This window comes from Tachysurus fulvidraco, chromosome 11 (assembly GCF_022655615.1).
Source record: "Tachysurus fulvidraco isolate hzauxx_2018 chromosome 11, HZAU_PFXX_2.0, whole genome shotgun sequence".
NCBI classification, from domain to species: Eukaryota; Metazoa; Chordata; class Actinopteri; order Siluriformes; family Bagridae; genus Tachysurus; species Tachysurus fulvidraco.
This window is the reverse complement of record NC_062528.1, coordinates 14,808,749-14,827,150: the sequence shown is the minus strand read 5'-3', so window position 1 is coordinate 14,827,150 and position 18,402 is coordinate 14,808,749. Positions and strand designations below refer to the sequence as shown.

At 37.4% G+C, this 18,402-nt stretch overlaps 1 protein-coding gene across 1 annotated transcript in view; it reads right to left on the bottom strand.

Annotated features, from left to right (window-relative positions):
- npas1 (neuronal PAS domain protein 1) overlaps nt 1-18,402 on the bottom strand; it is a 37,464-nt gene that overhangs the window by 15,625 nt on the left and 3,437 nt on the right. The window contains exons 2-3 of the mRNA XM_027148075.2: nt 12,721-12,893; nt 8,829-9,067 (exon numbers count right to left, since the gene is read on the bottom strand). Of these exons, the coding sequence (XP_027003876.1) occupies nt 8,829-9,067; nt 12,721-12,815 (334 nt within the window). The 5' untranslated portion in view covers nt 12,816-12,893. The remainder of the gene's footprint in view (nt 1-8,828; nt 9,068-12,720; nt 12,894-18,402) is intronic.

Sequence of the window (18,402 nt, the reverse complement as noted above, 5' to 3'; positions counted from 1 at the left end):
TGTAACTTTTCTTTTTTATACAACCAGGCAATAGTAACTGTAAAAAAAAATATTGTTTTGACTTTCTTTGATATCAAAGATAGATTCAATATGAAACCATATTTTTTAATCAATACAAATATTGTGGTAGTGTCATTAGAATACCATTACAGTCATTATAAATATTAAAATATGCCATGCTTTTAAAAAACTGTTAGAAATTTGATCAAATAAGACAATATCTTTGTTAAATATGTAACAACTTATCTTAAAGTTCTAGAAAACTATGGCAAATTTTCTTTTCCCTCTTATGCTTCTTTCTTTTCTTTCATTCCTTCTGTTTCATATGACTTTGTCTTCTCTCTCTCACCCTTCCTCTAGCCCAGATCCTATTAACCAAGTTAGGAGGTTACTATGGGAACTGTGACACTGGCCTTTTATTTCACTTAAGTTTGCTCAATCTAGTTGGCTGATAGGAATCGCAGGCTGATCCCCTGGCAACTTCTTTACAGGGAGGTGCTCATTATGCCCTAACCATCACCACCACTTCCCTCCCTAACCCACCCCCACTATAGGGACCAAAAGAGACTGACAGAGAGAGAAAGGGGAAGAGAGAGGGAGACTCTAGTCACAACGTCCTTCTCTGGCGCAATTATGCTTTCATTCAGCCACCCTTCGTGCCCTCCCCGCTTTCTCTCTCTCTCCATCGTAAACTCAGTCCTTATGCGGTCGAACATAATTTGAGTGCAATTAACGTCCCTTAAAAGCCTTTGCCACTTTAAACGCTGAGCATTAGGGAAGATGGGCATCTAAAGCGTGTGTGCTTGTGTGTGTTGGGGGATGTGGAGAAGGGACTGGATGAAAGTCAGTAACAGCACAGAGACTGAGAGGGAAAGTCCATTCAAGGAGCAAAGTGAGATTAAAAAAATCAAACCCACATTCAACATTCCACAATATCTGTATCTTCTACAGCTTCAGGCCTGTGTGTGAAGAAACTTCACAAGGATACATGGTGCTATAGTTGGCCGTGATAAATGAGTCCTTTTTAATAAATGACAAACCTTTCATATAGCAGAGAAGTAATCATTCAAAGTGGAGTCGGCCTCTTAGATTTTTTTCTACTACAGGCTTTTCTACAGAATTTTAAGGACAGAAATTTGTGGACACTGAACCAACACCCATACATACATCCTCAAACAAGTGTCACAAAGTTGGAATCATGCAATTGTTTAGAATGACTTGTTATAGAATGGCTATTTGTTATAGCATTACAATTTCTCATCACTGGGAATATTGGAGGACCTATTCCAGCATGACAACATCGTTTCACACAAAGTGAGATCCGTGAAGACATGGTGTGCCAAGGGTGGAGTGGAAGAACACAAGTGGCCTTCACAGAACCCTGACCTCAACCCTCACCGAACACCATTGTGATGAACTGGAACAGTGACTGCTCCTCTCAGCCTTTCACCCAACATCCGTTCCTGATCTCATTAAGGTTTTTGGTGCTGAATGATCACAAATCCCCAGAGCCACACTCAAACATCTAGTGAAAAGCCTTCCAAGCAGAGTTGAGGTTATTATAACAGCAAAGCCAGACTAAATCTGGAATGGGATGTGATCGTGATTATCAACAATCTTTTAATTAATGTTGGGTACATGGTGAACTCAGAGTTTGCGCTGACACATTATTTCGTAAGGGGCTCTTGGTTGCACTATTATAAACTGTTGTAGAAAGGACATTATTTACATTTACATTATTTACTGTCCAGTGTCACCCAAATGAGGATGGGCTCCTTCTGAGTCTGGTTCCTCTCAAGGTTTATTCCACATATCATCTCATGGAGTTTTTTCATGCCACCATCATGTCTGGCTTGCTCATTAGAGATATATGTTACAGATTTGTAGTATTTTAAATGAATATTTTTAAATTAATTTTTATCTTTAATTTTATGGATTTATTTATCTATTTCTATTCTTTTTCTATTCTTCTGTAAAGCTGCTTTGAGACTATGTGAATTGTTAAAAGTGCTAAACAAATACATTGAACTGAATCGATTGGTCAGGTGTACGTTAATGTTTGAACTTATAGTGTCTATAAGTATAGTAAAGTCTGTATCATATCTGATGTCATAACATTGTAAACGGGAGAAAAATGCATTTGAAGATTCCATTTTAATTGAGACACAGGAGCATAGCAAACATTTTGACACCCAGTACCTAATTACAAGCTGAATTGATTAGGCTTGTGTCAGTTTCACTACGGCACATGGTTTTTTGTATTTTTTGGCTGTTTGCCAGAATTCAGTCACTGTAACAGTCGATGGGTTTTCCTAGAGTGCCACACTTTTATCCAAAGCAGCTTGTGACTTTGGTGGAAAAAAGTTGAAGTGCCTTTAAGCTAATAATACAAATGATTAAATAGGTACAAGTATCAGAAATCAGATTGTTAATGGGTTTGACATATTTTCCAATCTGCATATTATATTGATTGACATGAAAAGGATATTACACATTAGCATAGAACATAAATTGAGTTACAGCTTGTCACCTTGTCAGCAGATATTCAGAGCAAAAGTGTGATCAGTTAAGATTAAAATAAGGCTGTTGGTTTCACTGCAGCTTACTTTCATTTGAGGCTTTTTTAAGCATTCTCTTCTGTGTACTTTTGTGCAAATTTCCAGGTAAACCTTTTGGGACTAAAGAGGGATATAACTGAAAATCAGGACTGATTTTTATTTTTTTCGCTTTTCCAATTATCAGGTTACCAGGCAACAGGTAATAGGTTACCTCGTTAACTGCTGTATAATGTAAAGTCAGTAGCGAGATTAAACTTAAGATAAAGGTGGATTTAAAAGAATGGAGGAAGTAAGAGGAAGAGTTGGAGGGGTGTCCTCTGTCAGGGTGACATGAGTTAATCATGTGATCAGCTATAATTTGAGAATGACAGCCAGAAATCTTTTTCCTGGAGACCATTTCTTGTGATGTATACAAATTTCAGGAATTTCCCAAATTTCAGGATCCTGACACTGAAGCTTATCATCTAGACATATATTTATGTTATCTCTCTGTATATATATATATATATATATACACACACACACACACACACACACACACACACACACACACATATATATATATATATATATATGATTTAGGTACAGTATGTTTATACATTGTGTGTACACACACACACACACACACACACACACACACACACACACACACACACACACACACACACACACACACAAAGAGAATTCTATACATCTTAGACAATATTTTCCCTCTTATCTTCCTCATCAATTGCACCCCTCAACCGCCTCCAATCTCGCCATTAACTATCTTTTCACAGTCCCCTCTCTCTCTTTCTCTCTCTCTCTCTCTCTCTTATGCTCTTTCTCTCACTTCGTGTGAAGGTCATGCAATTGATTTTCCTCTGTCTATTCATTTTTCAAGACTGGCTTTGAAACGTGGGAAGCAGACAAAAGCCGATCCTAAGCCCGCCTCCCCCTCTTTGCCTCTGCACTCTTTCTGCCTCCTCCCACCTCACCAGTGTGCATTTGTGTGTGCATGGTGTGGTGAGGTTGATGGGGGATACCACTACACACATCATGCCCCAGGGGACAACCGGGGCTATGCTGCACCCGATTCCACATTCCTGCAGTGGAATTACAGCCATGCATCACGCTCAGTCCCCTCTCAGCTGTGCTTTGTCATGGTTCTCCACTGTGTCAGGCCATGAGGAAAGACCAATTACACATTTATGGGCTAAATTAAAGAAAAACCTCACCCAAAATTACTAAAGCTAAACATCATTGAAAAGGCGAATTTCTATAAATATCCCTAAACCTTTTAAGATAAGAGAGTTCTAAATAAGAACTAGAATGTTACTGGAGGAGTTTCTGGTTTGCTGAAGATATAGCAGGAACTATAATCACAGTTTAATTAAACAACACAAACAGCAACTAAACAAATATATAACTGCCTGTGAATAGAGTTGTTCTTTATTGTGTAGGATGTTGTTTAGAATGAAATATATATATATAATAGAGTGTCACTACATTCTAGATTTTCATCACCAGCACTTCAATAGAAACACCGGTGTACCTGCTCATCACTTATCCAAACTCATGCAGATACAGGCCAAAAGCTTCAATTAATATTTACATCAAACATTTGATTTCAGTGGCTTTGACCCAGGCATGGATTTGGTGCCAGAGGGGCAAGCTTGAGTATTGTAGAAATACTATTTAGAAATAATATTGCAGCTAAACCACATTTTTATACCTAGGACCTTCTCTAAGTTTAAACAGAATTATGCACAAAATAAAACAGCAGATGTTCACCAGGCATAAATTCATTGCTAGTGAGAGAGATCATAAGAAAATGGTCAGACTAGTTAAAGTTGATAACAGCTTTGTTAACTCAAATATTTTTTTTACAATAGTGGTAAGCAGAAAAATATCTCACAATCCACTGCACAACAAACCTTGAGCTGGGTAACTTATGACAGCAGAAGACAGAGTTCCACTCCTGTTAGCCAAGAACAAGAATCTGAGCTTACAGTGGGCACAGACTCAGCAAAAAGTTCGAAACATCTGAAGATTGTAAAAATAAATAGATCTATAAATAAATTAACATTTAAAACATCTCCTGGTCTTTTTCCTGGTCCTGGATGAAGGAACTGCAGGAAAGAGCAGGAGTACACTGGTCTAACAAAGTTATCCATAAGATTCATTAAACAACTTGTTGATTATTTTCTCACAGCAGCATGTCCTGTTATGTTTTACTCCTTATTTAAACCAGATATACATCTGCTATGGTTTTAACCTACTGCTTCAAGCAAAGCACTGAAGAAATGTTCGAAACTGTTGGTTGTTCTGTCCTGCCTGAGATATTGAAAAAAACTTTAGTTCGAGTTTTGGAGAATTGGCCATTTTGAGCAACGTTTGATATAGAAAGCTCTACACAAATGCTTTAGAGAAAAGTGTCTATTCTGGAGCTGTACATTTCTAGTAACTATAGCCCAGAAATTAAAATTGGTCCAACGTCCTTCAATGGAACATGCTGGAAATTGTTCCTGGAATGTTTCCTGTGAGGAAAACACTCCCTACTTTTGGTTTACTTTTTCCCTACTTATGATTTACTGACAACCATAATTCATAATCTTATCTGCATTCTGCTGACCGGTCTATGTGAGATTTCATACCAAACAATCATACCATAGAAACACCTTATGTGTTTAACAGTCCAAAATCTAGACCTATCATTCTATCATCATTCTCTTATTTGTGGTTTTCTTGCACGATACAATATTGTGTATATATTACACTGTTGATAACTAAACGTCTAATTTGTATCAGAAACCAATAGACAGATTGCATTAATTTATCAAACTGAGATGGTGAGAGCATAAAAAGAATGCATCAGGAGTGTCCCATTTGTTATAACACTCCTACACTACACTGCTGGCAAACCCATGCACTACATCACAATACATCACCACAGAGTGCAAGTACCTAAGTGCACGTAACAGCGTGGGGTAAAGGTCATATCGGCTTAAATCCTATTCCCTTTTTCTCGCTGCAGTCCTAGGTGGTGTCTCCTCAACTCTATGGAATTAATATCATAAAATAGTATTAGTGAAATAGGTAGATATGCCATCATCATTAGAAAATACTAAAATAATGTGCTGCCAAAAAGGGTTATTACATCATAAAATAAAAAACCTATCATGCTCCAATATGCAAATGAAGCACAGGTTTAAATGTAAAATGTAATACAGCTTTAACAAATGAAGGTTAAACTGCATGCCAAAAATCGTTCAGGTCCAGTTTCCTTTCTTACTAAAGACCACATAAACAAATAACATGACTGGGCAGCATTTAACTGGTTTAAATGATTAATTTATGGCTATAGATTAGACATTTTGTTTCATTGTGGTGCTTCAGATTGGTCAGATTTTCATCGTCAACTTTTTTTAAAATAAGCCTCACAGTCAGTTCACTAATCAGACCAGAAAGGGTAAATAGAATGAAATATCAACGGAAGTCTGTGTAAACTCTCTAAAGAGATAGAAAGACCTAATGCCCCAAGCCTTGTAGCTGTCTTTAGATAAATAATTTACAAAAACAGCCAAAACACAGAATCGGCTTCAGCCGATGGTTCATATTAAGAAAATGTGTAACGCTGTGGAGATCTTCCAAACAGTCATCTTCCAAATACTCGGTTCAGTCTGCTGAAATACTTCTGGCTCTGCATCTGGACCAGTTTGTCATATTGTCTATGGGATGACAATTGTTTTTAGTACAGACAAGTCATAATGACCTTTGTGTCATTATAGTTATAGGATTATTATGTATAAGTAATATGAAAAATGTGATTGACAAGCAAGAACACATCTTTTCAGCTGTTTAATGATTGGCTTTTTCTAGACCTTGAATCTGTTATGTATGAGTCTGTGTTTCAGCTAGACAGCAACAGGGGAAAACATGTTTGGTGTTGTGGCAGGGTATAAAAAGCCATTTTACTGGTTGTTCAACTGAATAACTAAAATGGTCCAAGTGGTGTGCGGATATGACAGTATGCATGGTGCTGAAATTTTGCCCCCTATGTGCTGGAACTGTCCCTCTGTCCCTGCATCTACATGAAGCACAGCATGCGTTAATAGTGACTGAGCACATGCGGTCCTGGTTTTGCCTCTTTAAGCACGGCTTCCTTTTTCTGTGAGATCAAGTGTTGGTAGGTATGTGATAATGAGGATAAGTGAGCCACCACTGTTAGCTTACATTGTGATTTTAGTCAGTCGTCCACACACACACACACACACACACACACACACACACACACACACACACACACACACACACACACACACACACGCACAAACATACATACACAGACACACAGAGAGAGTCTCACAGTCGGGTTTCGCTCTTTCAGAAACACTGGAATAGACAACCATGCAAGCGGACTGCTAATTGCAGCTAAGCTGTTACACCTCTGTAATAATAGCAATTAAGCAACCCTTGTAATTATGCTCTGCTCGTTACATAGTTAATGCCCGTAATTACAAATTGCACAGATAATTTCCTCCTCCTTTGGAGTGCAGTCTCTTTTTCACCAGTCATTTTGTTTGCATAGATAGGATGCATGGGAGAAAGAGAGACAGAGGGAGAAAGCAACGTCTGGCCATTGTAGCAGCTGTGTGGAACTTTAATGCGACAGACATAATGAGGATCACACACAGAGTAAAACAGAGATGTTGCACATAAATAGACTCCTTTGGTCCGGCCACTTGTTAACAAGCTTCAGCAAAGACTCTCCCTCTTTTGTCCAGCTCGGCCGGCTCTGAGAAATATCTGCCCACAGGAAGCAGCTAATTGGCTCTCAGATCCATTGTTCAATTCACATTTGTGATGAGGTTTACAGAGCATGAAATGAACAATAAGTTGAATAGGATGAGACCATGATGCCAAATGGTCTCAAAAATGATTCCTCACACACAAAAAACAGTACATGAAAGTGACTGTAGTTTTTGTTCCAAAAAAAAAAAAAAACAGATTTAGATGTATATTTTTCTGCCACCTAAAGTTGCGAGTCAACCAGTAAATGCATTATTTTAGATGAGCCGTATTTAGCTCCGCATGACTGCAAGTGATTACTCCTGTGGCGCAATCTCAATTACTTTTCTTACTGTGTGTGTGTGTGTGTGTGTGTGTGTGTGTGTGTGTGTGTGTGTGTGCCTGAACTCCATCTCCCTACTCTACAATCTCTGCAATTTTTAAAGTGAAAGTATCCCCAGTGACATACACAGGCGACCTATAAGACAATAATAGCCTATTCCATTTAAATTCATAATTTAAATTAATAACGCATTTGTATTCATCGACGGCCTGCCACTGTCATGTTAGAATTGAGTTTGGCTGCAGCTTGCTCTCAGCCACCTCCGCTGTTAATAGCGCTCTTGTATGTGAATGGCTCTCTGATTGATGCTATTGTCAATAAGGGCCTCATACACATGGCAATTTCAAAGATATTTTGAAATTCTGTTTGTATTTTCCGTTAATAATTCCACTGAAATATTTACATTTCACTTTCTTTCACTACATGCTGGCACATGGAGAGACTTTTTAATGCAAATATCCGCATTAAATGTATATTTTACTGAAAGCAGTTTTTCTTCATGTTAATGCAAAGCAGCACATACAAATGATTCATTACCTTTTATTCTCTAAAAAATAAAAGATAAAAGACAAAATATAGATTCCTTATTATACTTCAAAAATGGCTCATAGACAGTTTATGATCACTGAGGATGATGGATGGATGATGGAGTTTCAGACTGACAGAAATCAGCTGCATTGATGCAAGTGAATGAAATGTGTCTGAACGTGACTTCTGGTTGTTTGAGCAGGTAGTTGTTTGTGTAAAAAAACAGCATTTGCTGCCAGTGAGTTAAAAATAAATATATAAAAATTGGTATGAAATGAGATTAATGATCAAGCTTGGATGTAGAAGTCGTTGAGAAATGAAGCTCTATTAAGGAAGATTAAATTTACATGGAGCTGAAAATCTCAGAAAAGTTTTAATTGATTATGAAACTAGCAAGTGGCATTACATCATAAAGTCTAAAATAAATAAATAAATCAGGTTTCAGTATACCTTTGTAAAAAAATGTTTATTAATTGTATTCATTTTAATATAAGAAAAATGTGTATAAAACTTCAAAACATATTTTATTAGAAAAACTGTCTAGTTCTATAACTTTCGTTTTTTTTCCCTTTACACCGCAAATTTCCTAATTATGAAAATCAGAGCTGTGAGTTGTAGTCAGTGCTCACCCTTGTTGCAGTTATTGTCCCCCTCCAGCAGGGGGCTCCAGGGCGGGTCTCCCTGACTGGCAAAATGCCTCATGTGCAGGTAGCTGATGGTCAGTCGGATAACCGAAGCCTTGTCCAGCTGGCTGGTGATGGCACCGGGAAGAGGCAGCATTTTGGCCAGCTCAAAAAACTCAAAGTTTTCTTTACCACGACGAGAACGAGCTGCATTGCGGGACTTCTCTTTCCGCAGGTTTTGTAAACTGAGAGATTGGAGAAAGTGGAAGTCAGGATATAATTAGTTTGTGATTTCTGTGGGCAGCAGAATAAAATCAGGCATTTTTTTTTCTAAACAAATGTTAGAAGCTAGATTTGAATTAATTTCTGGAAAAAAAACACAACATATTCTATGATTTAACCAAGAATGAACAAATCTTAGTTGTGATTAGATGTGCTTTAGATGGCGTTTAAGATTAAGTTAAAATGGTTCATATACCTTTATTCAGCTCAGATTTTATAAATTGTAAAAGTAAACAAACAAACTGATGTCACAGCCCATTAAATGAGAAAACCTGCTAGTTACATTCTTTAAATCACATAGTGTTAGCAACTATTGAGTTTTAAGAACACTTAACATTTCTAAGGTTTTTGAGTGTTCCTACAAGATTTGTTACAACAGTTTTGGTTTCTTTTCTAACCAACATTCTGAAACAAACCATTATTACATTGATGTTAACATTATTACATGATGAAAAATTTAACATGAATTCTACAATATTACTTTCTTGGATCTTGTTAAGTACTTCATTGAGAATTCTGATAATGTTTTATTTTGTTTTAGATTGATTTAAGGGAAATATAATCTCTTTTTTCCACATGACATGAACCCTGGACTGTATATTTCCCATTTAGAAATTTGGAAGCTTGTTGCTCATAGAAATACTTGGATTTATTTCTAAATGACTCAAGGGTCACTAAGTGAGATCAATGACAACAATAACAACAAAAATGAATGAAGGTGGTATCAAAATGTACACATTTCCTGCTCCCCAGCTGTTGCTGCTTTTGTCTCAGCCTTTGTTTTGAGAGTGCTTTGAATTCACACCACTACAATTCCTCTATACTTCAGCACTCAGGAGCAGGTCGAGGCTGAGAAAGCAGAGCTAACCTACAGTGGCAGCGAGGGAGCGATCAGCCTGTTCTCTGCCTGTTTCCATTAGCTGTGCCTTGTTCCAGCCCTGCACTAAACTGAGATCGGTCTCGTCAGTTAAGGCTTGCTGATGTTACACCAGGAAGCTGCAGAAAAGGCTGGTCTTGGATCAGTTCTAGGGGTTAATTTTTTGAAAGAATACAGACATTGAGCTCTTTTCACAGCCTGCCTCCTGGGTAGCAAACCTCAAGTCTTGATTGAGGGATCAATGGAGAAGAAGGAGCATCTGAGAGGTAGGCCAGGTAGCCTGTCACTCTGATTGGGTATCGACCTGCCCACAGTGGGGCCTGAGTGGGGGGAATTATGTTGTCACGGCGACTCCACAATTTGTGTCTGTGCTGGAAGAAAGAGCCGACATGCCCCCCCCTCCACACACCCCATGTCTGTGACATTGATTCTCATTCTGGGGGGGCTGTAGATATGTAACAGCAAAGAGAAAGGGGAGGAATTCAAAGAGAAAAGAAGTGTGCGTGCATGCGTGTGTCTCACAGTATGAGTATAGAGAAGAAAGGAAAAATAAATGAGCCTTCAAAAAAGCTTCATTTGTAAATAGTGGCTAGGAGCTTAGCTACAGAATATGTGTGATCTGTAAGGTTATTCAGGCAGGAAGAAATGATAGGTTAGATTTTTGATTAAGTCATCTGGATTTGACTGGATTGTGAAAGGTTATTTATTCTTCCTCTAGTAGAGTGTCCAGATTTTATAGCATTGTGTAACAAAGGATGGGTAAAGCACACTAAAGAGAGGTATGTGCTAATTGCCTACAGGATAAAGGCCTTCCTGGTGCAGAGTATACTGTACTTTATACCTTCTTGATAGTTTATTAGTCAGGGCCAAAATACTAAAATGCTACAATTGACTTAAAACAATATGTCGAATCTGAATGTTGAATATGAATCTCAGTGTCTGTTGATACCACAGTGGTGCAAAATGCTGATTTGTTAAACAGCAGCTCCGGCTGCAAGTTTTAGATAAATACACTTTGTTTTAACTTGTTTAACTTCACATGTTTCTAATGTGTTAATTCTTCTATCATAACAAGAGTTATGGTAAAGGAATTTGTTCATAAATACAGATATAAACATGAAATAAAGTGTTTATCTAGTGTTTTTGGAAGGAGTGACAGCTATTGCTTTAACTATAAAGCAATAAAAGGTATGACCTGTCGTTTTTTTAAATAAATACATTTTCAGCACTGGCAAACTGCTGCTGTATAAGAGGAATAAAACGCTTCAGGATGTCAAGTCAAGTCAAGAGTCAAGAAGGTTTTTTTTGTCATTTCCACCACATATAGCACATCGTGAGGCAGCATATAGTGAAATTAAACAACGTTCCTCCGGGACCCTGGTGCTACATAAAGCCACAGATGTACATACTGTAAGACAACACAGAACTAAGGTCTAAAAAAGAAAAATTAGCCTATTCATTTAAAGTTTGCTCATAGCGGTAATATTGACTCATCAGCTTGCGAATGATTTGATTCCAATAAACAGTTTTATTCCTTATATAAAGTGCACATGAACAATAATCCTCTCAGTGGTGATTAGAGATCAGAGCACCGCTGACAGGGATTATTTTATAAGGCTTATATTATTTTATTATAACTTCATGATAGCTGAATAGTAGTCTAAATACCAGATAACGTATTGTGACAAAAGAATGTGTTAAAATTTAGTTTAATTTAAGACTGACACTGATCAATTGTATACATTAGACAGAATCCAAGAACTAAGGGAACAAAAAATGTCATGTTGTGTGCATATTTGTGTGTGAGTAAGAATATGTGTCTATTAATCTGTACATTTGTCTCTTGTCTCTGTTTACTAACAACAGTTGTGCTGTGTTCTCTCACTGCCTTTAAAACAGAAGCGTTCTGTGTGAAAGAGCCCTTTAAAACATCTCGTTATTACACCAGAACGTCTCTGGAGAGGCACAATCAATACAGCACCATCGATTACGCTGAGTTTTATATCCACCTACAGACGAGGCGACGTTAATAATTCCACAGAAATTTCTTTAATGTCTCACAAATGGAACGAAACACAGTCTGTCATGTACAGAGGGAAGTTTATCCATGCACATGCACTATATCTCATTGTATTTTGGCCTGACTGTGTTGTGTTGTTAGATCTGGGGTTCTGAATGTAACTTACCCCAGAGAACTGGCAGTAAAACCTGATTATTAATTTAAGTGCATTTTGTGGTCAAATGTTTTTATATATATATATATATATATATATATATACATATATATATGTATATATATATATGTATATATATATATATATATATATATATATATATAGATATATATATATATATATATAAATGGAGCATTTATTTGACATGTCTTGCTGTTGTCTCTCTGGTTTTGATGAGGTGTGATTTTTTTATTTCACCTTCTTATTAATATTATTGGACTGATTAAAATTCAGGCTTCTAAATTCATAACAATTCATATGAACATCTCAATCTTTAAGCAGTTTAGTTTCTATCTTTTGTATATGCTTCTGATCTCACCGGTTGAAGGATCATTTATAGGACCAGTTGTAATTTGTGTGTATATAAAGTTTACATTCATATTTATTGGACTTACCAATAGATTAAACTGTAACTGCAAACAGAAATGATGCAGAAATATTTAGAAATGCATATGCATAATTTCTATTCATGCATGATTAATAAATATATAACACGCTGTCTCACCAGGGTAGGGTGGGCGGCTTGGCGAGGAGTCCTTGCAGGAAATCCCACTCCACACTAACACACTTTCCCTCACTGACGAACGGCATGGCCGCCATCCTGTCCTACGCGCGCCGCCGCTAATGCAGGCTGCGATCGTCCGAGGCTATGTCAGACCCAGATCTCCCGCAGAGGGGCTGAACAAATGAGGAGATGGAAGACAAGAGGGATGAAGAGAAGGGTTAGCGGATCAAGTCACAACCATATTTTTTTGTTTACTAGTTCAAAATGGCTGTTTGTCCAAAACTTTCTATAAAAAATTTATTTATATTACTTTATATGATATATTTTATCTGTTTGGAACAGAAATAATATTTATAGAAACAGACACACAAAACTCCTTTACAGGGTTTACTGTACATGACATGCACAAGTGTGAGATCTAATAAAGACCTTTTTCTCAAAATGATCTTAATACATAATGCCTGCAATACACGTATGAATTATTTAACATCAGCAACCCTCAAAATATCTCACCGAATAATGCAAATACACCCATACGTACTCATCTGGTCCAGCTTCCAGAGTTTCTAGTGCCATTTCAGTGGAATCCCCAGTGTTTGGCTAGTCTGTATGACATTTAAAGGGCTGGCTTGCCCTCCAGCAGCCTGGTGTCACCCCACCAGTGTTCGCTACCCTCTGGCCAGCCCTGGGTGCCACTCAGCACTATCGTTGATCTAAACCACTCTGGCATAAAGCCCTGGACTTACATCACCTCTCTGACCTTACCTGGCACACGCATAGACACACACAGACATCCGTGTGACCTCTGGTGTGAGTCGATGAAATCTATGACCTGACATTCAACCCAGCTAAACCTGCATTAGCAGCTGCTTAACGTTGGACTATCTGCTTCATCGTGACTGGGAAAAGCTTAAAGACTAAATAAGAACATATACATGATGTGGTTTGAAATGATGTGGTTAATGATCTAAGTAGCTCATACACTGCCTCAGATAGAGGACAGACCAGAGGTTTTTACTGGTGAGTTGCCTGGGGACCACTGAATCTTTGTGGATGAGGAATTTTTGCACCTGATTGAATCTGCGTGTGAAACCGAACTTGTGGGAGCAGACAGCAAATGCAATCTGAAGAAATACATATCTATCAGACAAAAGTACAATTTCAAATGTGACCCTGCATTTACTTCACAAAGTGGCTTAGCTACAAAGAAAAGGATTGACTATGCTAGCTGTAGCTAGTGAGATACCAATCTAGTTCATTATAGCTTGCTAGCATCACACCTTCAAGCAACATTCTAGACATGTAACTAAATTTCCTGTGTGGTAAACACATTTAGTGCTCTTATTCAAATTACTAAGACTAAGGTACGTAGTTAGCTAATTTGCAAACAACTGCTGAGATAATTACAATTAGTGAATATATAATGAGGCAAAGTCAAGCTTGAACTCATGTCATAAGTGAAGAAAGTGTCTTTTTGATACAATTGAACAAACGTGTATTAAAGTGTTGCCTAAACCTGTGTAATTTACAGCTTTTTACTAGCCATATCTGACTGCTGTTTTTCACTGAAAAAGTCACTGAAACTACAAAGGCATAAGCTATGAAAATATCAGCTATGACATCTCTCTTTTGTGAATGTTGATAGGATCAAAGTAAGATAATATAAATGCTCTCTCTCTCTCTCTCTCTCTCTCTCTCTCTCTCTCTCTCTCTCTCTCTCTCTCTCTCTCTCTCTCTCTCTCTCCGACTCTCTCTCGTTATCAACCCTATCAAAGTCCTCTCTGGAATTTAGTCTATCTCTTCCTCCATCTAATCATCAAAATCTTTCTCTCCACCCTTACTAATACTTTAGACATAGCGGAGGTGCCTTCCTCCATAATCATTTAATTAACTTTATAACCTCGTAGCTGGTTGTGTCACTATGCATATTCTATACAAATGGACGCACCCAAAGACGTACCCATGAGCAAACATTGAAGCAGCTGATCACCAAAGATAAGACAAACATAATGTCAAAAGTGTCATTTACATACAAGCAATATAAACACTTGTTCGGATGGGATACTAATATGACACCCAGAATGATACAGAAATTGGATAAAATACATTCAAGTATTCCTTTATTACGTGTATGTCTATGCTATGGCTCTTTCTGTCTTCTTTAAATCGTGAAAGGGTCCTTAAATGATCTTTTAATACTTTTTCAGTCGATTATGTCTTCGGTTTGTGTTTGCTGTATCGTTATGTAGCAATACAATCCTGCTACTTCTTCTTCTTCTTTTTTTTGCAACTTGGAATTCTTTCTTTTCATGGATAAATTACAAAGTCACACTTGCCTTTTTTCACTCAAAAACATGTGCTCAATTATAGCCTTTTAAATTCTATCCTCTGGGGTAAGAATATTTAGACAGGCAAAAATTTATTTAGAATAAAATCCTGACATGATGTGATTAAACACCGTTTTGTGTATCTTGTAAAATTATTTTTGTTTTAAATCTAGTTTGAAAATGATTTTCATTATAACTTTTCTTATCTTATAACTTGCTATTTTTATAATGTATAATTCTGTCCATCCTGCACATGTCTATGGTTGATTTATGGGTATTAAATAATAATAATAATAATAATAATAATAATAATAATAATAATAATAATAATAATAATAATAATAATAACATTTATGCATGTAAAAGCCTAAATTTGATGTGCACCAGTGTGATCCAGATTACACTATATATATACAGTAGTGGTAGAAACTTTAAATGTCATGAGTGTTTGTATATGATAATTGTTATGTGCTTTTAGAGTAAATTCCGTGTGTCAGACTGGGGAGAAAGAACAAGAGGCCCTTGTTCCAGCTATTGCCTGTGTACATGCTGGAAAGATGGAAACTTTCTGTTCCAGTGTTGGGAGTGTGTGTGCATGTGCTTGATAAGAACTGAAAATGGACTGTGGCCTTGCCTGACTGTCTGAGATGATAACTCAAAGAGAAACATCTTCAGAAACCAAGGAGGGTGCATGAACATGAACACACCCACACCTGGGGTAGAAAAGGGTGAGCGGAAACACTAGAATTTGCTTCTTCACTGTGTAGACTGTATGGAAGATGCCTTTTTGTGCAGAAAAATACATTATTATCTTTACTTCTTTGTTTTTACCAGCACCTCTGAGTCTGAGTGTATTTTATACATCTAGGTCAAAACTGCCACCACTGTATAATTTGGTTTTGCTCCTATTCTTTTGATATTTGTCAAATAATGAGTAAAGCTGTTCTATTTTTTTTTTTTTTTTTCTGAAGATTAAAATGTCCACTGTGCCTTAAACTCTTGGCCCTGAGAGCAGTAATGGCAGGTTCTGTGGCCGGTGGGTTCTCACTGTGGCTGAAACACAGAAGCACACTGAGGACGGGGCAACGGTTGGGGATGAGGCCAGGGTTTATGTCTGGCAGAGCTTGGTCTGTTTGTTTTCAGAAGGGATCATTAATTAGGGCCTCCAGCTGTCAGAGCTTCGTTAGCATGCTCCGCCCCACCCCTCAGAGAGGCCAAACAAGGAAATGAACACATTAAAGCCACTTCGCACGAACACAATGCAGCAATCCAGCTTCAATCACACACACACACACACACACACACACACACACACACACACACACACACACACACACACACACACACACACACACACACAAACAAATCCCAATGTTATTCACCCCATATTTACATGCCAGATGTTACGTTGCCATTTTGTTTTTTAAATGTCACACACACTTGTATGGAGATGACCACCAGATTTTCAGCCAGCTGTGGAAACTTTTTCAGGACCTTGACCTTCAGGTGGTCATTTCACTTTTAGCTGATTGAGTACAGTCAGATCATGTAAAATAAAGCACTTGTTAAATCTTTCTCCACACTCTCTTCTCTTTGCACTTTACTGAAGACTTCGAAAGCATCGAAAGAATGTAACAACAGTGGTGCTTATGCTAAATTGTAATAAAACTCATCTTGATCTACTGCTGTTGTTCATTGAACTAGATGTAAACAGGTCACTATGGTTTGAAGTGAGCTTACAGTCCACTGTGGCCGATAAAAAAACATTTATTAGTCACTCAGCAAAGGTTTAATATAGGATTTGGTTTACTGACTGGTACCAAATGCTATATTAAACCTATGCTGAGTGACTACTAAATGTTTTTAGATGTAGTAGAAAGATTCCCCATCTGTTTCCATTCACATCACTACTCTTAACAAAACTTTCCCCTGTTAGCTGGATCATACTCAATCAACCTATCACAAATCCTCAATTCTCTTTCAGGCGCATGCTTCCTATTTCACTTTCCTCTCATCTCTTTCTTGTGTGCTGTCTGTTCCTTCACTATTTAACTGGACGCTTTACACTAACATTATGTTTTATGAATTTGGGTAGCTGGGTTTCAATGCTGTGAGAATAGATAAACAGAAGACACAACATATGCCATAGTTTTTTTATCCAGCTAGGTGATAAGCTAAGTACGGTCAGACTATGGGAAGAGAAACGCATATCAGAAATGGAAACAGAAATTTAGTATAAATCTGAAGATGGAAACAATCCTGTTTCTTTAAGATATATGGCACATACAATATGTATTACCAATCAACGGTTTGTACACCAGATTAATCACCTTCAAAACATATTTATTTAAAAAAAACTTATTTTGTACGGTGAAAAGTATTTTTTGAATCGAAATCTTTACTCATTATTATATAATGTCTTCTTCTTTAAGAGCCTAGAAGAAGAAAATTTAAGTAAAGCCTCCAAAGTAAAGCTCCTTCACAAAGCTGCCAAGATCCATGACTTGTCCATCACATTTAAAATGATGCAACATAGTAGTAAATAGTAAATCCCTTTATGATATGAAAAATATCTAATGATAATTATTCTTCTCATCTAAAATACATTAAAAGTCAGGTGGGATCTTATATTTTCTGACTACTGATCAGTCAGCACTGTCCATCTTACTATCTCGCTCTTTTAAGTAGTCTGTCCTCTTGTCTTTCTGAGCAAACTCCTATGTTTTTTCATGCCCGACCTTGGCGCTTCGCAATCATTCCCCTCTCCAAGGTTCCCCTCATCTCTCCAGGGCTGGAGCTCACGGCTTTGCTTTTCCTACACCATTAATTATCTAATGGAATCAATACACAGTTCGATTAGATCAAAATGACCCTGCCCCGCCCCTGACCAGCTGCAGATATGATGAGGGTGATGCAATGGACAGTGAGTGAGACCAATCAGCATGTTGAGCTCCTGATCTTGTCTTTTTCCCCTCACAGTGAATAAACAGTAACTCGCACAAGTGGAAAAAAAAAACATTTGCAGCCTTATATTTGCGGATATTTATGGGTGGAAGAGGAAAAGAAAAGCAGATGTTTTCAAACTTTGCCTAACACTGTTGATATTCAATGCTCTTGAGCCTTTTAAAGCTTTCTTTCTTTCTTTCTTTCTTTCTTTCTTTTTTCATGAATGGAAACTCATTCAGTGGAAATCTTCATATTCCTTAAGGCATTAAGGAATATTTAGTAGGTCAGTTTATAAACACATTTCATATACATCATTATAATAAACATAGCCACGATAAAAAGTAAAAGAACAGACAGATGCACACACACACACACACACACACACACACACACACACACACACACACAC